The 27,636-nt window shown below is 43.0% G+C and overlaps 1 protein-coding gene across 1 annotated transcript in view; it reads left to right on the top strand.

The window, feature by feature from the left end:
- Positions 1 to 27,636, top strand: part of LOC125293354 (adhesion G protein-coupled receptor L2-like) — a 78,832-nt gene that overhangs the window by 17,294 nt on the left and 33,902 nt on the right. The window contains 4 exon segments of the mRNA XM_048241224.1: positions 12,939 to 13,152; positions 17,355 to 17,464; positions 18,882 to 18,896; positions 21,012 to 21,812. Of these exon segments, the coding sequence (XP_048097181.1) occupies positions 12,939 to 13,152; positions 17,355 to 17,464; positions 18,882 to 18,896; positions 21,012 to 21,812 (1,140 nt within the window).

Raw genomic sequence — 27,636 nt, 5'->3', positions numbered from 1 at the left:
CTGGCCATGACGGACGTGTTGGAAGGAATGTGCTTGTACGAGAAAGTGACTCCCACCAAGCCGGCAGGATTTTTTTGTACTTGTATGTAGATTAAACTGTGTTAAAGGATGCTGTATGTAGATTAAACTGTGTTAAAGGATGCTGTATGTAGATTAAACTGTGTTAAAGGATGCTGTATGTTTGTCCAGGCGCTTGGACAGACCCCGTCCCTTAGAGAGAAAAAGAATGGAAGTGGTTGTGTCAGGCAATGATATCCACACACAGAAGAAAAGATACAGAAAAGAACACCGATGCTGCTGCAGTCATGGCCATCTAACACATTTGAGTTGGTTTCAGTGACACACGTGAGTCCAGTTAACTGGACATCTAACACAAGAGCCTGTTACTTTACACCCTCATTTAGTATTTTTGGTTGTTTTAATAATGGCGGGTGACCACTGTACATTCTGATTCCTGATAGGTTTTTCTTATATTCAGAATCCCACCTATTAGTGACATGAATGTTTGCCAGGGTCATGTGAATGAACTGCTGGCTTCTTGTGCACGACTTTTAACTGTGAGTTATATAACTATGAAAGGAAATATGCATAGAAGGAGGGTTTAGGGTATAGGCTGCTTATCACTTTTTGAATCTAGCAGTTTTTCGAGATGCTTCACAATTAGGTGACAGCGATGAATTTAGCATAATTTACGCCAGCTGGATTTTGCATTCAGCTGGAATTAACCCAATGAATATTTGCCTCACAGAATATTTGCATCCATGATTTATCGTGTGGGTATGCATATGCGTATGCGTTTGTGAGGCCACATATTAACTTGTGTGTGTGTCGTCTCACTGAAGTATTCATTGTGTTTCATAAAGAATTTCTTGGAAGCATTGGCAATTCTCTTTTTTGCATTTCCCCTCCGCACACATTAGGGAAGTGTCATGTCATGTCCCTGTCTCCTCGGAGGGAGGCTTTAGCTGCACTCGGCTTGATAATTAATATGCCTCGAGAAGAGCGGAACTTCAAATAAACCTAAGGAGGATGAGCGGAGCAAGCCTGAGATCAATTTTTCATTGTGAGGGAGTTTGAAAGGCCCTGTGACCCCCAGCAGAGTCAGTCCAGATGCGGAGCAGAGCGCGGAGCGGCATCAGCCGGGGCAGAATCCCCCTCTGTGGGAGCGTTCCCATGGGCCCTGTAGGATTTACCTCCAGCCTGAGCGAGCTGTGCCGGCACTTTACTGCGTATTTACATGCGACTGTAAAACTCCTCGACTTTATGTCCCGGTGATGAACGCACGGCCCACCTAATGGGGTGGGCGCAGGGCCGCCTGACAGTTTGATTTCGGTACCTAAGCTCACCAGTAAATCTAGCCCTCGCTGTCAGCTGCGCACAATCCAAATCCATTCTCACCTCGTCTGTGTGTAAGCAATGGACACAAGGATTACAGAGCGAGGGCTTTTTTCCCCCACCACCATTCACATCCTCCCTATAGGCCCTCATAGCTCTATGGAGGACCTCATCCCCTCTTTGTAATGGAGAGATCTGCTTTGTATCTGTGGATAAAGTATAGAATGGGAGTGTGGTTATAAATGAACACTTTCTCTTAATGTAAGCTCCTGCAGTCTGTGTATTCCATTTCGCGGTCCGCTTCGTTGACAGCTGTTATGACAAAGCAATACATTTAATCTATAAAGGAAGCTTTTAACTTTAATCAAGTTGTCAGGATAGACTTGCCACGTTGGTATATCTCACCGGTTGTAAACCAATATTTATGCAATAAAAGACAACCTGAAATGAAAGCGAGCAATATTAAGTACAGAAAATCCTTCTCTTAGTTTACACTTATTAAGCACTGCAAATACAGCATTCGCACAGACTTGTCTCTAATTCATTCCAACACTAATGTTGTCTCAAGCGCAGTACAAGCCATTCCTTTTTTCCATTAATTCTGAAACATGAATGTGTCTCAGGGAGTTTGCTTTAGTAAGACGTATTGTTTGTAAAAGAGGATCTCACTCTCTGAGGGTCTGCTTGGAATGTTTCATCTTGCGATGGTACACACGCACATTTTTAACGCACTGCCATTTCAAATAGATGCTTATAGATGTTGATGGTGATTATTATTATTGAGATTCGTTATTTTGATGATTGTTATTATTATCTTTACCGTTGTGTTTTTTTATCACAATTTTACTAGCAATATTCTGGAAAGATGTAAGAAAATAATTAGGTAACAAATGACAGAATGCAGTTGAGTGGATGCATGTCATTAAATGTCTTTTAGAGGCAGATTTGCATTTAGTGAGCAGCAATGGTGGAGTAATCCTTTCAAGCATGACCACACTTTTGTGCAGGGGAATTAAATGTCACGTGAGGCAGGGTCACCTGCAAACAAAGGCTTCAGAGGTGATTTGCAGGTATAAACAGAGCCAGATAAGGCATCCAGGCTCTGCAGTGCGGGAAATTCAATAAGTGTGCGTAGTGAGGGGAAAAAATGTCATCTAAATTCGAAACACAAAGAATGTTTTTGTTTGCTCTGTTCTATCACTGTTGACCCTTCCATGTAGCATATTCCCCTATTGAGTGCACAGGGCACAAAGACTTATCGAGGAGGAGGACAGGAAACTGTCCGTCACCAAGGGCTCCCGATGTGGAGTTTCCTTATCAGAGACCTTGCTTGTTCCCCCCCTATCGACGTCTGGGTGGTGTGAGTGTGTGTGTGAGTGAGTGAGTGTGTGAGTGTGTGTGTGTGTGTGTGTGTGTGTGTGTGTGTGTGTGTGTGTGTGTGTGTGTGTGTGCGTGGTGAGTGGAGTGGTGGTGTGTGTGTGTGTGTGTGTGTGTGTGTGTGTGTGTGTGTGTGTCTGTGTGTACGGAGTCAGTGATGGCAGGAAGGGGGGCAAGGTCACTGTGCTTAAGTCAATCCAAATGGGCAGCTCAAGGAGATAAAGGTGTCTCTGGCAGCGGAATGCATCTGGACCTTGTCTTCCTCCACTTGCTTGGTGAAATGTTGAGGGACACTTTTAGCACTCTGCTAAATCCCGGACCCTCACCAGTGACATTTAAATCGCTGTGAAGGACTCGCGCACGCTTCAGCTGAAAGGCCCCAGTCTGCTTAAGCCTTTCATTATTTATGTGTTTTACTGGATATGCTTTTGTGTACCTTACCGGGTGCCAAAAGGCCCTCCATATTTATTTATTTATTTTTATTTTAAGGTTTTTTTTTAGACATGGACAGTGCACATTAATGAACATAAAAATGTAAATGCGCCAGAATTAGCCAAAATGGCTATTTTGCATCAGTTGTTCATGGGCCGATGTTAACAGGCCAGACGTGCCTAAAAGAAACTCTACACACATATTCATCATTTTATCATACTATCATATTGTACAATAATCAGAAGGGCAGAAGCAAGACTTCAAAATACTTTTTTCCCTTCCTCCTTCTCTTTCATGCATCTGCCATTTCTATGTCCTTCTTTTTTTGTGTGTGATCAACTTTTTATCAAGAAAAGTCATGACGTGACAAAATCATATGACAAAATCTCATGACAGAAACTATGTACACATAGCCAGAGCCTTTCGAGTTATCTAGGTATCTTTATACTAAAAATAATAATGAAAATACAATAAAAGTAATAATAATAATAGTAGTAATAATAATAATAAAACTAAATAATAATAAAACATATACATACACACACACACACACACACACACACACACATACATATATATGCTTATATACGGTTATACATACTGTACATATGGTGATATGACGATATATACCACTTCTGTATACATTTGTAATGTATAAGCTGATGTGCAGGATTTTTAAATGTTATGAAGACGTTGGGCCAGATGGTGTCCCAATCAAGTCCTAAGCCTAGCGCTTTAATGTCATAATTCCAGCCTAAGAGTTTTGCTTTTATAAGATATGTCTGCTATATATTACGAAGACTAGCTTTGCAGAAGGTATTGAGGGGTTCACCCATGCATTCAAAGGATGTGGTCATAATTGTGTGTCCCATGGAACCCCATAAGCACGAAGAGAAGATCTCAATTGAAGATACAAAAAGCATGAAAACCCAGGGAGGGAGAAGCGTTCTTTAAGTTTCCATTTCCTTCTTTATTTTCAGTGTATTTATTTCTGTTGAGGCTTATTGATTACTGGCTGAAAAAATAGATTGTCAGCGAGGTGAAGAAAGAGGGCTGTCTGGTCTTCAGGAGAGCCACAGGAGGCTTTACTCAAGCTAATTCGGGTCTTTCTTCCATCCAGAAAGTCATGCTGGTGTGTGTGTGTGTGTGTGTGTGTGTGTATTGTGGGTGGGTGCTAATTTGTGTGTGTGTGTGTGTGTGTGTTTGTCTCTGTGTATATATACAGTATATATTGTGTGTGTGTGTGTGTGTGTGTGTGTGTGTGTGTGTGTGTGTGAGTGTGTGAATGTGCGCACTATGAAAAATTATGCACAGAATTTTGAGCAGTTCGTAACAGTTGGGGTAGTACGGTCGAGTGGCCAGTGAGGGTGCGGCTGTAGGCCGCTTCTCCCATTAACATTCTCACACCATTGGGAATGCCAGCTGGCTGCAGCAGGACTCTGCTGGTCATCGCTACTGAATGTGTGCCTCCTCTACTGGGCATAAATCATTTTTCAAGGAATTAGTCATGATGAAAGGGGAAATGTGAATCCTTAAAAAAAGACAACAACAATGACAACAAAAAGCCCCAGCAAATTGGTTAATTGATTAATTGGCAAACTAATAAAAGGGAATTATGAATAAGGACAATACACAGCTGCCAACCAAGATGAGGGAATACCATCCTTAATATGCCCTGCGTAATATGAACACTGTGTAATATGCCTTGTGTAATATGCACACTGCATGAAGAATAAGTGCTATAACAAGATATTTTCCATTCCAAGAAAAGCGTTTTGTCTTCGATGATTACGTTTCTACCAGAAATAGATGAAAACGTTTGTGAATATCTTATTCTGAGTGAAAATTGAAAATACTATAATTTGTGGATATGGCAGCTGTACACTGAAGTGGTACCTGCTAATCATGTTCTGATTTTGAGACCAGTCTAGTGAGTAGTAGTTCGTAATAGTTACATTGTTATGCTTAGTTCTAAGTTAGAGCATTTTGTGAAATGTACATGTATACTCAAGTGACAATATGAACAAAATGTTGTTTTTGGAAAATATACATGTATACATAAAATGTATGCTAGTTGGAGGAGAGAATACATGTCATTGTAAATGTGCTAGAGTAAATGCTACAAGCACATAGGCCTATAACAGACCAATGGCTGGTTACAGAGTGATGGATTACAACGCAACGGGAATATGAGAAACAATTTTTTTAACAGTGTTTGAGCTATTGCTCAAAATGTGTTTGGAGCCTACGTGACTTCAGCTCCAAACATGCTACAATTAAGTTTCACATAGATTGGTGAAGTCTAAGCATATAGTATTGTCAACCAAAAATTGTTGAAAAAAATAATAGAAGAAGAAATATTAACTGCACAGTTGTGGTCATAATGGCTCATTTGCATTTTGAAGGAAATATCAACCTTTTGTTTTGATCAAATACTATATTTTTGAAATATTTTTTAAAAACAATATACAAGTGTTTGTTGGTCATTGTAACAAAGCATGGACACACTTTTTTATTATAAAATTGTACTACTCTTTTATGTCAATCTCTTTTTTGTGAAATGAAATGTTTATGTTACACTATGTTACACCTATTACACCAAGAGTCTCCAAAAAATCTATTTAAATTCAGAACTGTATTGTCAACTGCGAAAGGTTACTTTATTGAACATAAATGCAGTCATAAAACTTGCCAGCAAGGCAAGACCATTTTTCTGTCTTTCAATGACAGGGTGCAGCCATGAGTAAAAAAAACTAATATCTTAGAATTTAGGACAGTCAAGTCAGTGGTCCTTTCACAACAGTGAACTAATGGCTGTTTTGACACTCTCTTTGTTTGTTTGCCTCCCTCCCTCCCTCTCTCTCTCTGTCTCTCTCTCTCTGTGTATATCATTTTACTCCAACTTTCTCAAACTAAAATGTTTTTGCTTATAGCACATTGCACATCATGACATCCATTGTTGACTCCTGGCAATGTAAACATGGGTGCAGGTGACATGTCTAATGTACCTCAGCATCTGATCCTAACCGTTCTTCTTTTTTTTTCTTTTTCATAGATATGAGTGCATTGTTAATGATTGAATTTTAAAGGGATTTTTCAGAAGTCTTAGTATGGATTACTTTAGTAATCCTTTGAGGATTATGAGCATATGCCTCATTATGAATCATACCTCCCTCCCTAAAATGGCTTCCGCTGGCAGGGGAGAATAAGGTCAAGGGTCACGGGCTCCATTAATGGAGAATTAAGCACCAGATTAAACAGGCACGTCAGATTGCCACAAGGGCTTCCATTCCATATTGATTTTCGGAGGCCCTTGTGTCCCATGCTGCTGATTTCATGTAGCTCACGGTCCTCTTAGGAGGTGGGGACTCAGCTGTTATTACACTACAACTGTGTGTATGTTGCACCTGTGCAGAGATGATGCTTTCAGATATAATCCTGTTATACATCTTGCCCTCTGGGGAGAGGTGTATTTCATCATAGTTGTCAGCCAGGAATGTGTCACAGGCAAGACAGAGAAAAGCATTAGACCGCTCCCAGGACTTTTAACACGAGTTTCTGTTTGTGTCGGCATGTCCGACTACGTCTTTGTATTAGAGTTTGGCCGGGGATCAGAGTTAGATTCCATGTGTCTAAACACGGCCAGACATCCTACAGCTTCCACGCAGGGAGAGCCACCATAGCGTTCTTTGAATGCAGTTTCAGTAATAACACTTGCACATTAATAATAAAGTTGGAGAGGAAAAACAGAAAGAAATAAAGCAACAGAATGAATGTGATATAGAAAGAAAGAAAGAAAGAAAGAAAGAAAGAAAGAAAGAAAGAAAAAAAAATGAACAGAAAAAAAGAATCTGCATGCTGTGCATGATTTGCTCCTCTGGCTCTTACACTGTTGCTGGTACAGAAGAAAAGCACTCCTCAGATGAGCCGTAGAGAACGGCTTTGTCATGAATACAAATAGCACCTCAAGAACCTAATGCCGAGCCTCTGTATCACCGCTTAAGTGCATCTGAAAGCACATGGGCTCGGGCAAAGTGAGTCCTTGCCACAGATGGACATACACTTCTCTGTTATTGCAGATTGCAAGCAAGGGAATCTAGTGTTCCCTATAGCACCTACTCGGGAAGGTCTGTTTTCGCCTTCAGGTTTGACCATGTCTTGCCTTCCTGGAGTTGTGCTAGCTATTTACCAGGAGGCAGGGTGAACTGGCATGAATGTTACATGAGGTAGAGAAGCATGGCCTTGTATGTTTCACAGAGGCATTCTATGCTTAGGAATTCACAATCTATTACGTTTGCTCTTGCTATCATGCATTGATGGCTGGTACAGCGCTAGGCTATTTCTTTGACTATGAATGCTACCTCCAAAGCAGTGAAAAGGACCAGTGCGGCTCGTAATATCTATACTAGCACGCTACTGACAGTCGAACACGTGGTGGAATTATTGAGCATGGTAATCAGTAGTGTTGTGTGAGCTACAGCAGTTGGTACTCAGCAGGTGCCTTACTGTAGTGACTTAAGGGGGCGTTTGCTTTTCTGCTTTGTCTTAGTTGATACTTGAAAAGAGTGAATTCCTTTGTCTTGCGAAAGACTGATCTGATCTCTGTTAGTGGGAGGATAAATCTGTTCTTATTATTTTATAAATTGTTAAAGCAGTTAAGAAGGATGAGAATGCATTTATGTGGGTAGTAAAACATAAGGAGAAGTGTATAGAGAGTCTAGATAAAGGAAGGAAAAAAAGAAAGCCTTGTTGTGCTTTGTTCTGACATGAGAAGTATCCAAATATGCTTTTGATTTCCCCCCTTTTTTCTAAATCCCCTTGAAAATCTTGACTTCATCTTTTGGATCCATACTGTATGCTTTCCCCCATGTCCGGATATAGGATTATAGAAGCAGAAGCACAATGGGGGCGACGCTTGACTTGGAGATTCCTCTTTCTTCCCAAGATGTCGTGGCTCGTAATATTGCGAATGAAATGACAAAAAAAGACAAGCACTCTCCAGGAGTCTCCCGCTGTGTCCACCATGGGGCCATTCTTACACCGCTAAAGGCTACACCCTCCTTCTCTCCCCCCACCCCCTCACACCTCCACCCCACCCCTCCCCCTGAGAAAGCGTCCTTGTCAATCCCAAGCCCAGAACAATAAGGTCTGGCCCAGGGGGGACCACGGTGAATTTGCATGCAGCTGTTTGCCGTTTCCACGACCACAAAGGCCAATCAAAGGGCCGTTAATGGAGGATGACAAGCGTCGCCCAACGCCTCTGTTGCCCACAGTCGCCACCGCCACCACCACTTCCCCTCCCCTCTGGATCGCCTCTCGCCACTCCCGTCTGGCTTGCGAGGGAGATGGAGGTCTGTCTCCCAGACCCAAAATACTGGTACACGCTGGTACTCCAGCCGGTGGTGATGAGGCACTCCTGTGAGGGATGTTTTGGGAGGCCATGGGTCACTGAGGATAAGTCTATCCTTGGCAGGGCAGCCGGCCCCAACCGAAACCTTGGCAGGAGGAGCTGAATAGGAACTTGCGTGGTGGTGGGTCACCTTACGAGCTAGCTTGCTAGCCATATAGTCCGAGTGCGATGGCATTTTGACCCAGTTTTGTTTGCCCAGTACTCCTTTGATGTGCCATTGTAGTGCATCCTTTTTCTCTCTCTTTCCACTTGTTCCCCTCCACTTGTTCTTCCCATCCCCCAATTTTTGTCCAAATGCATTCAGCTGGGGCTTGGTGCCACATCCAATTTCAAGGGTGTTGATAGAAAACAAAATTTGTATTATGGAAGGGCTTCTTACCCGTAAATTATGGTCCACGCACTGAAAGAAAAGGGTGGCTCCCAGAATGCAACACATTGTGTGGCAACATTGGCCACTGCCTGCTCACTTGAGCTCAATAGCGGGCTTAGGGAGGTGGTCAGGAGGAGGCATAAGAAAAGCTACTTTTCCCAGTCACTGACCGGAATGCCTGATAAGGCTCGATGTCAACAAGTCCAGGAGAAGGAGGATCACAGCCAATTACGGCATGGCTGGACCAGTTTCCATGGCGATTGGATTGAGCATTCCATATAATATATTATTTACTGCCTAGGACACCCCCTTAACATGATTTAATTGAAAAGAAGTGAGATAAAGACACAGAGAGAGACGGGTGGAGTGAGAAGCTTCAACACTGGGTGCAGGACTGTGCTTTTGTTGGTCCTACTCTTAGGGCACTCATTTGAATCTGCAGGGAGCACTATGTACGGCTACCATGCTGTGGAAACCATGCAGTGTGTGCAGACGGTTATACCAATATTTGCTCATTTATCAACATGTCGCAGAGCGCAATGAAGCAGAAATCAGTTGAGTAGTTTCTAGCGTTTTATTTAAACATCCAGAAGAAACATGACATAGGTTAACTTTAAATGTGAGTTTGTTGTCTAGAAGTTTCATGGAAACGATGTCTCATAAACCAAATTCATATACTAATAATGTCCTCGTGTGTGCGTTGGCCCACTGGTACTTGTGTGTGGAGTAGGTTTGATTGGTATTGCATCAGCGAAATGTTTTGCCCGGTTCATTAATTTAGCAAGAGTTTGTGTGTGTGTGTGTATTAACGCATTGCATTGCACATTTGGTGTCATATAAGTTAGATCCCAAGATTTAAAACTGGCTACAGTATTCTTCCATTTAATGATCTATACACAGCACTACTTTAAAGTCAATTAAATTAGAGCCCTCAGTGTTGAAAGTCATGAGTGGTGGTGGAACCCCACACAGTCACAACAGAAGTAAAGTGGAGTCCTAGCTGAAGGACACAAGGATGCAACCTGATTGCTTCTATTGTTCTCGAGCTGAAAATAAGTTGAAGAAAGCATTGTATACTACAGTACATCAACCTTCTCATATTTGTGTTGGTCACAGATTGCTGCCTTCTTCATGCTGCCTTCTTCATGTTCAGTGGCGCGTTCCTTAAGTGTTCTAGATTAGCTCATTCCAGGTGCTTCTTCTGTAGCTAATATTTTTTTTCAAGTGTAAGAGAGTCATTTACTATGTTGAATACCATCAGTGACAGAGCTGGCTTTGTGGGTCTTTCCTCAGATACCGATTGCCTGATACTGAATGGCAAAGTAATTTGTTGTTCGCTCCCAGGTCAGTCTTGATACTCCCCTCCCCATTATTGATTTACTGCCTCATAGCCCCCTGAGCCCACAGAGATCTGTCCAAGACTTGGGGGTTGGATGGTAGGTGAGCCCCAGGCTTCATCAATCGTAAGGCCTCTCTTGACAGCTGTTGGAGATCAGACCACAGATCTGTGATGTATGTGGATCGGTGGTGAGCTGTTGGCGGCAGGGGCCACATGTGAGAGGGGTGGTCGTAGACCGAGGCAGCATCTCCGTCTGGTTTGTCTCGCATAGTTTTGAAAACTCTTGAAGCACGCCCGCTCTCCCCTGCACTTTGTTCTCGGTGTGATAAACCTGTCACATCACACTATGAGCAATGGCCATTGAGCCATTCATCAGTCTTTGTAGTGAATCCAGGGAGTGGCCTGTTTTTGCTCCTGGACCATTTCGGCCAGATCTTTATTGAAGTTATGGATGGCTGCAGTCAGCACAGGACCAGTTTTTTTTAGACTAGCCTCTCAACAGCCAATATTTTCTTTATCTCAAACATTTTTCGAAATATAGTTCATGGATCTTTTCCATTACTATTGTGAAATAATGTCACAATGGATGCTTCCTATGTTGGGCTGCCTTTGCCTTTCACCAGCCTCATCGGTTTCACAACCGAATGTACAGCCTAATGATATTTCTGCCCAGCTGACTGCAGTTTGTCACACTCTGATACGCATTAATTCATGTAACAGAGTGGCAAACACCTCAACTGAAAGGAATCCATTTATTTCATGCTTTTTAACTGTCTAAAGACCACTATCCTGTCAAATGACCTCTAGTTGTCAAAAACATTTTTTCATTTATTTATAGCGCTGTCAGTTAGATTTTTCTCCTCCTTTCTCCATTATCTGTATGCCTGAATATATATCTCAGTTCTGTCTCTCACTCACCTATAAGTAAACAAATGTAACAAGCAAGGACTAAAGAAAATGCGTTTTTGTATCTTCGGTTGAACGGTGCGAGTTGAGTGCAAGGCTGAAAGGTGGGAGTGAATCTGACACAAAAGGAACGCAGAGAAAGGCACTGTGCACTCATCTCACACTGGAAGCTTCTGGCGGTTGCATATATCCCACTTTGTGCCAACAATGTGTGCAGGAATGGGTCTCTCCGTCAGGTGTTGCCTGGTAATTAGCAGCAGGGTGCTAAATGAGTTGGTTAGTGTTAATACAAGACAGTGGTCTGGAGTGAAAGGGGGGTGCAGGGCGGGGGGGTGGAGCTCTTTCTTGTTCCCCAAGGCAACAGGCTGAAAGAGGGCTAATTGGAGAGCATGGAGCAGAGAAATCAAATGGCAGCTGCCCTCATGGGACGCACTGTTGCTGCTAACAACTGTGGTTATTGGCAGTTCACTCACAGTGGTACGACCTATGATTTTATTTCATTTTTTTCATCTGAAGCATACACAATGCATGTCTCAATTTTGACAGCAAGAATCCTTTCATAGCACATCACCTCTACATAATCTTAAGTTTGAGACTGCAGCATGCCTCTTTTTTAAGCCTCTATAAAGATCAATGTTGTTTTGTTTGGCCTTTCTCTCTTTCTGTTTCTTCTTTTTCCTGGAGTACTTTTCTCACCTTCTTTCTCCTTCATGTCTATCAATTTGGCAGTACTGTGCACTGTTAAAGTGGAGGAAAATGCAGCTTTTGCAAAATGATTTCTTGAAGGACAACAGAAGTGTGTTAAATAGTTGATTTCCTTGTAAACACTGCTACTTGGCTGTGCTCATGCCTGTACTGTAGAGCATGGCATATAGATTTTTTCCTCCAGTGTGGACATCCTTCCTTCGACCAGCAGTACTGTATAATGGATTAAATTACACTTCATGCTTCTGAGATAGTTTTTTTCTCTCTCTACCTTCATTTGTTGAAAAGAACTTTCAGTAAACCAGAGGGTATCAAAAAGAGAGAGTTTGAATTTACTTTGAAGTTTCAATGTCTCCCTGGAATTTCATGAAGGTGGCTGAGATTAGTGTGTGTTCAATAAGAGTTTCAATGTTGAGTTATTTCCAGGAATCTTGACACAGCACTGTGTTATGTATGGCATCAATTTAGCGCCATAGTTACAGGCACAGTATGGAGGAGGATAACTTCTCCTTAAAAAACCTCCAAACAAGCATCTGCACAAGGATTGTGCGCCGCAATGAAAATATATTTTACTACCAGTTTTTAAACTGCATTTAATGCTTATCTTTGATTTAAATTAGTTTCGGAGTTAGTGTGAGAGGTATTTCAAAGGATCTGAGTCATTGTGTTATGAGCAGAACAAAAAATTATATTTTGAACCCTTTCCAATGTTTAATGCAGTTTTCATTCAATCAGTTTAATTAACCAGTAATTCCACCCACTTAGTGGTTTTGCATCTTTATCTAAATCAAAACAGGTGTGCACCTAAATAGATAACTCACAAAGGATGACATGCTGGTATTTTGGCTGTATTGCCTCATTTCATTTTTATACATTTTTCATGTATATTTAAGGCCCCAGCCATCTATTGTCTTCTACTTCACATGTTTATTCTTCATACTGAATAACAAAATGTGCATCATAAGAACCACCAGATATTAATTTGTGCCTAATTAGTGAAGAAGATAGAGATGTATCTGTGTCTACTGTATTGACTCTGGGTCACTTGTGTGTCTCCCTCACAGCATTCAGCCGTGCTGCCTTGCCCTTTGGCCTGGTCAGGAGGGAGCTCTCGTGCGAGGGTTACCCCATCGATCTCCGCTGCCCAGGGAGCGACGTCATTATGATTGAGACGGCAAACTACGGCCGCACCGATGACAAGATCTGTGACGCTGACCCTTTCCAGATGGAAAATGTCAACTGCTACCTCCCCGACGCCTACAAAATCATATCGCAAAGGTAAAGACTCAGCTCTGCTCAGACCAGAAATGTGGACTTCATTTCCTGCAGAAGAGATGGATCCAGATAAAGCATTTTCATCCTGCCTTTATAGTTATGGCTTTGCCGAACACAGAAGGGTAGCCATCAGCCAAAAAGGAAGCCTGATTATCAGTGCGTGATGCCGGCGCATAGCAGCACATTCCAAATTAATTTAGTACAGCACTCATACCGACTTTACACAGATGGGATTATCGGAGGTTTGAAATACAAGCTCGGCCAATTAATCCTGCTAATAGGTTATATTCGCTGTCTCTTGCCACATGTCTGCACTCCTTGACATATATACATGTAATCCGTCATCCTCGCAGTGTCTACACCTTTTAACTGGTGTGGGGGAGGATGCGCTGTCTCTATCTCACAGCAGCTCTCAGAGCTCTTGTGAGTGCCTCGCTTTAATTCCCTGTGCAGACTTTGTGGCCAGGTCCCCCGTTCTGAGTAATGCTCTGCACTCATACCATTTATATTAGTGACACTTATGCTTGTGCGGCTCTCCCTGGACACTCCTGTGTTGCTACCACACTGTACTCATGCAGGCACACACAAAAAACCACACACACACACAAACATACACTGAAGACCTAGCCACCTGGCTAGTGTATATTTAAAGCGCACCGTATTAAAATTGCATAAGGCGCAACCAACTCCATTCGTTGGCTAAAATGCACTGCTAACCAGCCGTAGCAGCCGCCTGCCCGTGCTCCACTGGGCATGGGCTTTCTGGGATGTACACAGGCCCCTGTTAATTTTCCAGAGGCTTATGGAAGCCTCACTGGGTACTGTCTCTCTGTGTTTCAAGGGGCTCTTCATCCACCATCTGTGAATACTAGATCTAGGGGATAATATTTCGTCATATTTTGGCCCTTGCCCTGCAATAAGCCCTAATATGTGTGTTGTCATCATTTGTGCAACATGCTCCTGTCTATTGATATTAGCAGTTGAACTGCGTCCACAGCTGTGCTTCGTTAGCACATGCACCCACTAAGGCTCAGTTCAGACATGCAACCAAGGCCTCATCACCTATTACAACAAGGTGTACTCAATCCAATGGCCTCAGTTGAAATACTGTATGTGCTTTGGATTTGGTTTTGTGAAAGCTCGTTTGAGATTAATGACATATGAAGTTACACCTCTCCCTTTTGTTAATCAGAAGCACTTGTTGATTGGCTGGGATAATTATTGGCTCGGTCCGAGACGGTATATTTGCTACCCATTCCTAGAGCTGGAACTGTGTACAGTACAAACATTGGAGATATTTTGATGTTGAGACATTCTTTGGTGCAAACACTGAATGGAAAGGACTTTGCTGAGCAATTTGTTGAATTTGACAAAGCATGGAAGAGTTGCGGGGACTGCATCTCTAAATATTTTATTAGTTAGCTGCTCTCTGTGTAGTTTGGTCTGTGTGGAATGGTAATTCAGAACTGTAGATGTCGAGCTAACAAGGTTAATATGTCTCAAGGTCGGCCTAGTCAAGGTATCACTTTGAAAAATGTTCTGCCTTTCCCAAAAGTCTTCTGTTCTGAGAAAGTTACCAATGCACTCATTATTGTGTGCCATGAATATTCAATAGTGGCTTCAGAAAAGAAACAAATGAAATGATAAATTTCAGTAGTCGTCTTATCAGTGGAATAGATTAACATTAAACTCTTCACATCAAAGTCTGTCCTCTGGGCGATATCAGTTTGTGATTGACAGCACACCATTTGTGTCCATTGTGGGTTCGTAAAGACCTGAATTCTTAAAAAATGAAGCAATCTTGGGGCACTTTAATTAAAATCAGCCACATCAAAACCACACCACTGCACTAATATGTCATGGAAATAATTCCACTGTCCTTGCGCATGTTCATTTAACTATGAAACGTTTTCTTTTTTAAAGCAAGCACATTTAACGTTTCTTTTTAACAGTTGGTTTGCCCTTTGAAGAGTTGTGCGCGTCCCAACTGGCCGACCCTGTTGTTAGGGGGCAGCGCCTGGAGAACAAGGAGGCCGGCCCTAACAATTGTTTTTAAACAAAATCACAGTTATGTCTCAAATGAGGCCAGACAGGGTCATGCTGAGTTCAACAAAAACAAAACTCCCTGGGGGAAAAGAGCAGTGAAGCTGACAGCTTCTCCTCAAGGTGCATACCAAGTGTATGCCCAGAGAGGAGGCTCCTTTTTTTTACTGGTGGGCCATGTTCATTTATAATGCTCCCACACACTCCTCTTCAATTCATGTGCCGTGTCCAGTATATGTGTGGGTGTGTGGGAGGGGGGTGATATCACTGGCATGACAGGTCAAGGTGAAAACTTTCAACATTGAGCAGTAGCTGTTCAGCGAGTCCCACTGCCCCCAAAGTGTATGCAACCACACAGCATTTGTGTGGGTATGCTAATAACTTGGTGTTTTATCTTCATGTTTATTGTTAATACATGGTGGCCTTGTCAAACAGGAGTGGTCTTATCATGTGTTGGGAGAGAGAGAGACGGAAAGAGGAGAAAAACTGGACATGTTGTTTTTTTTTGGATTTCAAACAGAATGTCCTCAAGAGCTTTAGCAACCTCCCCTTTGCTCTCTTCCCCCTCAGAATAACTCGCAGTAGTGGCCCTTGGCAGAAGATAATTAATTTTTTCTTAATTAATATTTCCAGTCTGGGACTCTAGGGTTGCTCACAGCCACAGTTGTCTCATAGTCACCAGTGAGGGTGAAGGAATGTGTGTCGGCTGTGACGCTAGTCTGGGTAGCATAGGAAATGACGCAAGGACAACGCAATTGTAGTGCAACAGGATTCCAAATGGATCAGAAGTGTTTTTGGGTGGACTCATTTAAATTAGTCGATTTCTTAATGAAGAAATTGAATTTAAATGCAACCTTCTGTCAGTGTCAGCCAAGTGTCTTTTATTTATTGTTATAACAGTACATGTTTCAGTGAAAGATGCACCAGGAACATTTCCATGGCTAGAATTGAGCTTAACAGATATGAATGAACACACGGTGTCCTTTGCTCCCATGTTTTCATTCTCCTCCTCTCAGTCGCAGCTGACATTACACTTGGTTGTTGGTTAATTGCTGGGGACGTTTCTTTTTATAAGATCAAATACAGTTTGGGTGTGGACAAATCCAAAATCATCATACTGTGACTGCATATTGTAAGCATTGCCCATGAACTGGTTCAGCAATAGCTGGGTGGATTAATTAATTTACGCATGTTTTAATTATTTCGAGAGCGATCACATGCTGTGTTAATGAGACCAACACACACCAAACACACAGACATTCATTTTTTCATTAACTGTTAAAGAGCTTACTGACTTTGCTTCTGACCTTCTGAAATATTTAGCACCAGCCTGCAAGTTGTTGAAATTCCCATTTTTATGGCAAATGTTTGTGACGGATATCTGTTTGCTGTTGTGTCACCAATCTCTCTGCATAGTGGATTTTTGATTGAAGCTGAACCAATTTCATCCTTTATTTACACAAAAAGATTCTCTATCGCAGACGTATATACAGTGCACACACATTCTGCAGAACAAATGCCCACACACACATTTCCATACAGCTGAAGCACTTCATAGTCAAGGTGACCTCAAAGCTTTACAAAGAAACCTCTCTTACCTTTCCAATATAAATGGGATGGATTGCGTTCTTAAAACACATTTTGAAGATTTACACTACTGAACAAATCAACAGTTAGGTGTCTCTGTACCTTTGAATTGGATTCAGCCAGTTGCTTCCACTCGCTTTCCAGGAATTATTATTGTTCTTCTTTTCTTACTTTTTAAAAGTTGGTTGCTTATAAGAAATGTGTTTCAATGAAACAGCTTTACCCTAAGCCTTGTGCAGCTTTCGACCCTTGCTTCTCATACATGTATAAGACCTATGAGTGAGTTCAAACCGTTGACTATTAAAAACATGTGCCATATGGTGTCATGAACTTGGGCTCTGAAGAAATTCTGCAAAAGTTGGTCTGACATATTGGCAAAATGGATGTCTGAGTCTGAGCCAGAACTTGCATAGTATACATAAAGTAAGCCAGGTCAATGCAAAAATTGATCACATTTAAATCGCTGCCATTTTTAGTTCCTTGTGGTGCCTTCATTTTTGACTGACCGTAAGCTGTCCATGATTTTCTACTGAAGTACAGGGATGTGGCCTCTAACCTCAGTCTGTCTTTTGCAGGTGTAACAATCGGACACAATGTATTGTTGTCACCGGGTCAGATGTCTTTCCTGATCCCTGTCCAGGGACCTATAAGTACCTTGAGGTTCAGTACGAGTGTGTCCCTTACAGTAAGTAGCCTTAACAGTCTTCAGATTTCAGGCCAATGTTATGCTAACTGCTACTAAAGTAATAGACATGATAAACATTATGACATTAGGCATGCCAAGGTTTTTGCTTGCATATGTTATATATAACTGTTCTTTGTATCATGTTTTAATGAAAGATAGGCTATGTCAAAGCACCAATAACTGCATTATAATGTTAAATTAATAATACCATGCCATGCACCTGCACATGCTAATGTCATTTTTACCGTGAACTTCACTCCTCTTGTGCTGAATCCCCACTGGAGACATTTTATTTCAGACGTTAACCCTGTTCACAACCCCTCGTCTTCACAGCTGCTGAGTGTGGCCGCTCACATCTGTTTGCTGATATCACCAGTATCAAGCCCTCTGAATATGCTTTGTTTCTGTCCCCTTTCCAGATGTAGCATTCTCATTTGTACATTCCTTCTCTTTTGTGTGTGCTTCCACTCAATATATATCTGACTTTCTCTCTGTCTTATTGTCTTCCTCTTTCTCTGGCTATCTCTTCTTTACTGACGTCTTCCTTTGTTTGATTCTCCTTTTGTCCATTCGGCTACACAACATGATTCTTGTACAGAATTATTTGTTTATTTAAAACGACTTTTTTTAGACCTAAAGTAAACTAGGAATTCCAGTGTTGTTTGGTTATAGGGGACTGCACTACAAAAATATGTCTTGACATTGATTTTTTTGCCTGAAAAGTCCTCTGTGCCATAATCATGGCACGTTGTCAAGCTCTTCTGCTGATACAAGCTGAATATTCCTTTTATCTGTCTTGAACAAAACAAAACAAAAAAAAAACACATTCTCATGACACTTCAAAGGCAAGGGTTTTTGGATCGATGACTTCTGGATGCTGTTTAAAAATGAATGAATGCAATGGTGGTCACCTGATGGCTAAGCTTCATCATTTTTTCCCACCTTTCTGTGAGACAGGGAATGCTTCACTGGGTATAAAAACCAGATCCCACTGTAAAGACAAATTAATGTTGTCCTCAGAGACCACTCTGACACTATTGAAAGCACCTAAGTGTCAAGTCTCACGCAGATTCGCCCCCGTGCTCTTTTCCTCTCCTCCTCCTCCTCCTTGCTCCTTCTCTCTCTCTCTCTCTCTCTCTCTCTCTCTCTCTCTCTCTCTCTCTCTCTCTCTGACTGTCAAAACACTGTTGCTAATCTAACCTCTGCCTCTGCGTTAATAGGGGGGATGCTGCACACACACACAAAATGTTTCGCTCGACTTTTGACGTGTGCATTTCCTGAGCTAGGTCTAATTGTCATGGTCTTGTCCGCTAACACGTTGTTTTTGTATATCTGTAGAGACTCTTGTAGTTGACTCATGCTAATCTTTCTCTCCCTCTTACACTCTTTCCATTCTCTTTTCCAACGCTTAAAATAGAAGTGGAGCAAAAAGGTAAATGGCTGGTCTGGTCCCTAACCCTCAGCCCCCTTGTTTTGTGTCATATGATTTCCTGTACCCCGCCCCCCCCTCCCCCCCCCCCCTGACACCCGCCCCATGGTGTTTGAGGCTTTACATCAGTTCTGCAAACACACCACTCCTCACACTTTGCTCAGAAGTATCCAGATTTAGTGAACACAAGCAGGTTTAGCCACTTGCTCAAGTGTCTACTTGACCAGATAGAGGTAAAATTAAGCACTTTGCTATTTGGCTGAACTTGGAAAAACATGGTGTGCTGGTAACACAGATCTAACTATTTTAACCCTGAATTAGCCCCGCAATGCAAATCACTGACTGCTGTTGCTAATGATGTAATTATTGCATAATGATGTAATTATTGCATAAATAATTATGTTTTCTGTTAGTGAAATAATATTGTTGCATTGTTACAATATTATATTCAGTAGTTATTTCAGTGCCACTGCTTATTTAACTAATTTCTAGCCTGCAACATACACTGCAACATTTTTGTAAAGGTAGACATACCATAGAAACAGAAGGGGATGCAGGTTCACAATAATTTGCAGCTTAATCATTTGTCACCAATGCATAGCTATGTATTGAAACTAGTGAATATATTGATGCCATTTGCATTCAAACCCTGAAATGTTCCATTAGGTTAGTGGCTGCATTCAATTGTCTGCTGTGAATCTGAAAAGGATTAAAGAGGTACTTCAGCCCCGGACCCGTGGCTTCTGAAATACATCCCTCCTGGCTAAAATACAACATAAATTTGAGTGGACGTGACAGCATTAATCTTCACCAGACCCTGGTTCAATCCTGCAATAACCCAGCTCTGTAATAAGACAGTCTCCAGTCAGTGTTTGTTACCACTACACCATCAAAATCCCATTTCTGCCAGAACACATGAGCTTATCAAACATATATATGTATTATATCATTGTTTTTCCAACATGCGGTTAGATTGACATTTTGTGTTTTTGTATCTGGTCCAGTATTTACTCCATTATCAAAAAAGAAGCACTATGCAGCTGTACACTATAAATATCCTCTTTAATATCACTAAAGATACCAAAAGTAAATACCCTCTGTTTTCACAAATTGTCAGCTGTTTTATATGTATTGAGAATCAAATGAATGCAGGGAGTGTGTATTACATACACATACACACAGTCTCCTCCAGTCGCACTCTGCCTTTTGGAAACCCTTCCCTAGCACGTGGTGATTACTGTGGTAGTGATGGGAGAGTGAGGCTGAAAAAAGAATGAACTCCCTTTTTGTGTGCCGCGATTTCTCAAGCGGCGTCCGCCCTCCACAACTGAACTATGATGGCCACCCCCTATGCTCTGATATAGGGACCTGTAATCTCGTGCCAAGGCCTCCCTCGCCCATCTGTAGTTAATCTTGCTTCGGTGACTTCCTTGGGGTCGTTCCTTTACTGCTTCCGCCCCTATCCGTATGAAATAGCACTCTCATTCTGTACCAATGTCTCTTCCCCTCCAGCTCGCCTCCCACCCTCCCAATACCCATCCAGTTTGTGTTGTTTGTTCTTTCCTCAGACATGATTCATGTATGTGTGTTTATTTTTCGAAGGTATGGCTTTTGTTTTTGCACAGCTGGTAGAAAACTATGTCCTTTTGTCATCCAATGCCAGGTACACACCTCTAAAAAAAGAAAAGAACACATATCTGTTTAGGGAGCAATCCTGAAGCCCATCCTTGGCCATGCGTGGCCTCTACTTTCAATTACAGGGCACCTTTTTTGCCGTTCCGTTATCTCCCGTCTCCCGTCTCTGCTGTCTGTTCTTTTCAGTTAAACATGTATGAGAGCATTCTCAGGGAGCAGGCCCAATTCCAAACATCACTTCCACTTTCACTGCCTTCTCTTAACCCTTTTGTATTCCCTCTCTACTATGCACATAAGTCCAGTCACACCAACATCACCACCAAAAGAGATTGTGGCCTACGAGCCACTGCAAATACATGTTTGACCCACACGAAAAAAAAAAGAAAAGAAAAAAGGAAAAACAACCACTAGAACGTATCATCTGAATGTTTGGGATGATGTATGTGTCTGACTTTCTGTCTTGCTTCCTCTGCCTATTCTCAGTTTTCATTTGTCCTGGGACTCTGAAAGCGGTCACCGAGCCCACCTTTGTCTTTGAGGCAGAGCAGCAGGCGGGCGCGTGGTGTAAAGACCCTCTCCAGGCGGGGGACAAGATCTACCTCATGCCCTGGACGCCGTACCGCACGGACACCCTGATCGAGTACTCCTCGCTGGAAGACTTCCGGAATGGACGGCAGACCACCACATACAAGCTGCCCCATCGGGTGGACGGCACGGGCTTCGTGGCGTACGACGGCGCCATCTTCTTCAACAAGGAGCGCACGCGCAACATCGTCAAGTTCGACCTGCGCACGCGCATCAAGAGCGGCGAGGCCATCGTAGCCAACGCCAACTACCACGACACGTCGCCCTACCGCTGGGGAGGCAAGTCCGACATCGACCTAGCCGTGGACGAGCACGGCCTGTGGGTCATCTACGCCACCGAGCAGAACAATGGCCGCATCGTGCTGAGCCAGCTCAACCCCTACACACTCCGCTTCGAGGCCACCTGGGACACGGCCTACGACAAGCGCTCGGCCTCCAACGCCTTCATGGTGTGCGGCGTCCTGCACGTGGTGCGCTCCACCTATGAGGAGAACGAGAGCGAGGCCAGCAAGAGCCAGATCGACTACATCTACAACACCAAACTGGGCCAGGGCGAGTTCACCGACATCCTCTTCCCCAACCAGTACCAGTACATCGCCGCTGTGGATTACAACCCGCGCGACAACCAGCTTTACGTGTGGAATAATTTTTACATCCTGCGATACGATCTGGAGTTCGGGCCGCCCGATCCCGACGAAGGTAAGACTCATTACTATCTCTTTGTTTGGATTTGCAGTATGTGTTGATTTTCGAGTGCACGCTGAATGCGGCTGGAGTGCCGGATGATACAGTTGACTGATTTTTAATTTAGAGTTGAGATACAAGTGTGATGTGGTGGAGAGGCCCCTTTTTGCATTAGTTCCCATGGGGATGTTCTGCCTTGTATACAGAATTACTGATTCGCTCAGCGGGATGATACAGGCAGATGATTTACATTGCGGTAATGTATGGCTTGCAGAAGGCTGCCATATAGGCTGATTACCATAAAGCTGAACTGTGGGCTCAGCTCCTCACTTATCAAGAGGCACCGACCCCATCGGCTGCCAAATCATGGGGCCCGGGGCCATCCATTGTCAACTCTGCCCTTGTTAACCTTCCCACACATTCCTGTTGGAAGTGGGAATGTGAAATATGCTATTGCCATCGAGTTCAAATCTATAGTGTCAGGAGAGGAGACAGATTGAAGAGGCCCGTGTCCCGGCGCTGTTATGGATTTTGGAACCTGTTGCTATGGCTACCCCATCAGGCTTTCGGATGGGGAGGGGCACAATTTGCACTTGATTGGGGCTCTTCAGACACCATTCCTCCACTGGTGAAAGGCTATGGCGCAGACCTCCGCGCACAGCAGGTACCGTGAATCACGGACATGTGACAAGGTTAGAGGAATGACTGGGCCAGTGAAGATGAGATCAATTACTGAGGGCCATTTGTAAGATGGGATGGATTTGAGACGAGAGTGGGGTTATGAAGGGGTGTTAGACGTGGGGGGTGAGGGTTGGATGGGGTGGTGGTGGTGGTTGATGAGAGCTAGGCCAGATGTGTCAGCAGACAGGAGCTCTCTGTCACGGGGATAATAAGCATAATCACGTCGTCGCCGCCTCCTTCCTCTCAGAGCAGGAGCCTTGGCAACGGGCTGGGTAGGCGTGCTCGGCCTCTGTGGCCTGTGACCCGCCCCCGCGCCCTCCCGTCACAATGACTGTTTGTTGTCATGTGGCCCCTTTGTGAGGCCTAGGCTAAAAGGTCCAGGGGCCCAGGACTAGAACCTGCCACGTCGCAATTAAGTCCAGCCAGACTCCAGAATTTTAATGGGGCTGCCAAGCATGAGGGTTGTGGAGTGGGTGGGGTGGGGGTATGTGAAAACCAGCACACTCTAGCACTGAAGCTCCAATATATGTAAATGTGATTAACAACAAAATTATCATAATTACCATCCGCGGTTGATCACGGGAGCGCACAATCTCACTGCATTTGCAATGAGGAGCTTAAATATTCACTCTGCCAACACCTCAGACATTCTCTGAGAGCCACCCCCAAATCACGCCCCCCCAGCCTACACACCCACCCACCACCACCACCTCCATCACCCTCATTGCCACCACCATCTCCATTGCTACATTTTTCCACCTCATCTCATTTTTGATTTGAATTGCTCGTCCTGCGTTCACACTGCACACAAATCACATTTTTGGTTGAGCTGGCTTGTCCTGTGATGCCAACGGTCTTTGCATCGGTCAGTCCCAGCCCTGGCTGAGTTAGTGCTCCACTTCTTATTTGCGGTTGTTGTTGAGATATCACTGAGTGTTGGGGTCAGCGTTTGCTCAACTGAAAATAAACACATGTGGGTAATGAAAATGAATGCATGTGTGCTGCTAGCACCGTTTAGGTGTCGTTTGTTTGTGGCCAAATTAAACGTTTTCTGTTGATTCAATTACAATGCACTGTATCTGCAACAGTATAAAACTATAACTAAAAAATTTTATTGCCGCGTACAATGTAGACCGCAATAAAGAAACCTACTCAACAAGGGAGCCTAATGGTGCTGAAATAACGTCTCTCTCCCTGCAAGTGAGAAGCTCTTGAGGCGTAGAGGAAATTAATTCTGTCCATTAACATTCACTTGGTCCACACAGTAAATTCCACTGCCATTTCTGCTACAAAAATACGAACAGTCCAAGTATATGCCTTCCCTATTATGTAATATTACAAGCAGTTGTGTGCTAAAGCTGGATTGCTAGTTGTATACTGTATGTACTGTTGCTTTGTCAGTTTCTTCCCCCCGTATTTAAAATCAAGAGATTGTCAGGCTGCTGTTATGCACCAGACCATGGGAAATACCATGCAAATACAGACCATAAGAATTACCATGCAAATACAGACTTTCCCATTGCGGTTGAAAGAATTTGCTTCTGTGTAAAGTTCTTGCATGTACTATAGAGAAAAAGGGATCATCAATTCAAAATGGTGGAAATTGAGTTAGCAAAACCTTTCAGTAGAGAGAGAGAGAAAAAATCTTGCCAATTGCCGGCTCTCTATGTAGAATAATGATTTAGGTGACAATTAATCATTTTCATGTGAAAATTTCATTATCCGTTTCAATTTGCGAGCGCCTCCTGCTTGCTGTAGATTGTGTAAAAGTGCGGCCTATTGAGCTACAGAGGTATTCAAAGTAGTGAAAAGGCCAAACAATCCACATGCACAAACTCTAATACAGCCGCACCTCTGAGATAGCATGGCAATAAAATGCGTCCCTAAGTACATTGATTTAAAAACCTTACAGTGACACTTGAAAGGCATTGTCCGTGATTCACAAAGACGTGGCCACAGCCGAGCCCCTTGAAGGAGTGTAATCAGAAGCGCCAATAATTGCCAGGAAGATTTCAAAGGCAACGTGGTTAGAAGGGAGAAAAAATCATTTGCCTTAGCATTGATCTGAGAGGTGAAGAAGAGTCGGAAGTGTGTAAAATTGCGACTGTGTGGAAGGTATGGAACTATAGAGCGCATGACGGGGGATTCTGTCTGTGCTGGATCCCATGTCATGCCGTATATTTAATTTGTTTGTTTAATCACTGAATAAATATGTGAAGTCAGGCACAAATTCAAAATGGGGAGGGATTTTAAAGAGGAGGGAGGGTGAGCTGTAACAGCAGCGGCCCATGCCGTTTCTACATTTGGAGCCATTAACAAGTCTCTTCGGTGAGTAATGCTGGATCAAAGGTCATTGTCCCAGCGGAGAACCTGGAGAAACGCTGCTGCTGCTGCCTCTGCTGCTGCTGCCACACTGACTGGCTGCTGCCAGGCCTGAGAACACACCGTGCGCTCAAGTGGAAATGAAGGATTTGGAGGGAGCAGCAATGCCACTCAGAATGAGAATGAATAAGGGCTGAGCATCTGAACGCTGTTTATGCTCACATCTCTCTCTCTCCCTCTCTCTCTCTCTCTCTCTCTCTCTCTCTCTCTCTCTCTCTCTCTCTCTCTCTCTTTTTCTTTCTCCCCCAACTTACCCACTGACTATTCTTTTTCTTCTTCTTTCCTCCTCTCCTCTCCTCTGCTCTCCTCTCCTCTCCTCTCCTCTCCTCTGCTCTGCTCTCCACTCCTCTCCTCTCCTCTCCTCTCCTCTCCTCTGCTCTGCTCTCCACTCCTCTCCTCTCCTCTCCTCTCTCCTCTCCTCTCCTCTCCTCTCCTCTGCTCTGCTCTGCTCTCCTTCAGGCTTATGTCAGTGCAGCTGCTAATAAGTGAGTCTTTTGGCTCAATGCAGTCTCCTGCCTGTGCTCTCGTAAATCAGGGATTCTAAATGCAGGCCCTGGCTGGCACCAATCCGTCAGGTTTTATCTGCCTCTGGCCCTCCTAAGAACACACGTCAGGGACATTCCACTCAATCTGTTAATGGCTCCTGTTCAGTAATGAGGACGTGTTTGACACCTGCTTGCTGGCAGAGAATGGGGGTGGGGTGGGGTGGGGTGTGGTGGGGGTGGGGTAACCACAACGTAATAGCCGCATGTTTAGTGAAGGTGGGTGGGGGGCAGGAATCTGCAGAACAGGTGGTTTCTATCACTGCTCTTGCCTGCCGTTAGCTGTGACTGGGAGCTGGCACAGTGTGTTGACGCTGCCGCAGTAGTCTGGCCTGTTTGTCTGCTAAGTAAAGAAAAACATTGTCAGCTTTGTGGTGTAGTCAGAGATGATTACGCAGGTGGTTTCTAGGCCATGGTTGTCCATGATTTTGTGGCCAACTTTGGGCTGAGTGGTAGTGATCATGTTGCTTTAGAATAGCGGTTCCCAAAATGTTCATGCAAGCTCTCTTACGCCACCACAATACAATTATTGAACCGGTCATACAGTATATTACCTGTAATTTCAGTGATAATAAAAAAAAAAAAATCAAACCCATTGGCTGGTGCATAACTTTGCTTAAACATTATTTATGCCTTTGAACAGGTACAACTTTTCAATGTAATTTTATCTAATCAATCAGTTAAATTTAATTATTCTATCAGTTCTAATTAAACCTTTTTTTTATCTTACTTGAAGAGAGGTCAAATCATAGAGTGTTAAGAGAAATGGCAACATTTAAAGTGTAACATATAAGTGAAAGTAAAGACTATAAACTCATCACAACATCGTGTAGTTATATGCTCCTGTGCTGGGAAACACTGCCTTACTAAATTTGACCTGTAATTGGTTGTTTAGGTTTCTTGAGCCTCATCTTCACCCTTGACCCCACTTGCTGTAACACTGCACTTTGGAAACCACCGCTCTAGCCAGTTCCACACACACACACACACACACACATGCTAGAGGCATTTGGAGTGCTGTTGTTCGAGGCTTTCCATGGCCTTTTACTGGGCAGTCATGGTCAATAGGGACGGGTGACACTGAGGACAAGTGGGCTGATGAACAGTAGCTCCCACTTCAGGCAGTCTCAGATTAGCCTGATGAACCTAATAGAGTGGCCTTTTTGGTCATTCAAAACACTGGTGCAAAATAATCCGGTAAATAGATTAAGTGGATATCAAGGACCTTGTGAAATTCTGACAACATGATTGCCTTGGGTCCGTCATAGAAATATAGAACAGTTCAGGAATAATTGAGGATGCATTTATAATATTTTTTAGGATATATATTATTTAGAATATATACTGTATTTGGCATTTAATATGTATATGTATATAGCAATGTATAAGCACCAACTATTTTCTTAATATAAATACATATTTGTGAATTTTGCTTATTTGGTAAGCAAGTAAAATCTAATATTTAGTTTTTCTCCCTCATATTCTGTTCTTTAGTTGAACAGATGGGTACCATATTTAATGGTTTAATGTTTTTTGGTCTTGTGGAAAGTTGCAACTTTTTTTTCACACTTGATGAAGTAGAAGTGAGAAATAAGAAATGCCACATGGGTAAATTTTGTTTTTTTGACATTTAAAGTTCATTTTAAATCAAGGTACATTCTCATATCCTAGCATTAGTGTCTTATTAGCCATTTAACTGCTTCTGCCACAAAAACTACAGTTCTGTCGTCAGTGGTAATTCTAAATATTGAAGGTACTTTCAACACTTACGCAACCTCTGCAATGGGACTTTTTTGTTATTTTTAAGGCTGGGAAATGCTTAAATCAACTTCTGTTAAGAGACTTGCTGCAGAAGGGGGACTGAGCCATTATTTGGTTGCTCCAGACTGAACACACACTCACACACAGGGACTGATCCCCTCATTATTGTGTTGTTTCATAGACAGGCTGCCTCTACACAAATTTAATAACCAGTGTTTGTACACATCTTAAAGAGGCCTTCTTTGGGGAATTAGAGCTCGACATAAACTGAACCTAAAGCTGTGGATGAGGGAGAAGTAGCTTAACATTTTTCATTTTTTCACTGCCAGATATTTGTGAACCCTAGAAAATATCCATGCTGAAGCAAGAAGCAGACTCAGGGTAACTCTGATCTGTTTCTCTAAGAGCAGAGCTGCCACCCTATGTGCCAAACACCGTGGCCTGCGCAAACGTGTGTGTGTGTGTGTGTGTGT

The sequence above is a fragment of the Alosa alosa genome, chromosome 1 (assembly GCF_017589495.1).
Source record: "Alosa alosa isolate M-15738 ecotype Scorff River chromosome 1, AALO_Geno_1.1, whole genome shotgun sequence".
NCBI lineage: Eukaryota > Metazoa > Chordata > Actinopteri > Clupeiformes > Clupeidae > Alosa > Alosa alosa.
Note: the sequence above shows the minus strand (reverse complement) of the source record. Positions and strands in the feature narration are given on the sequence as shown.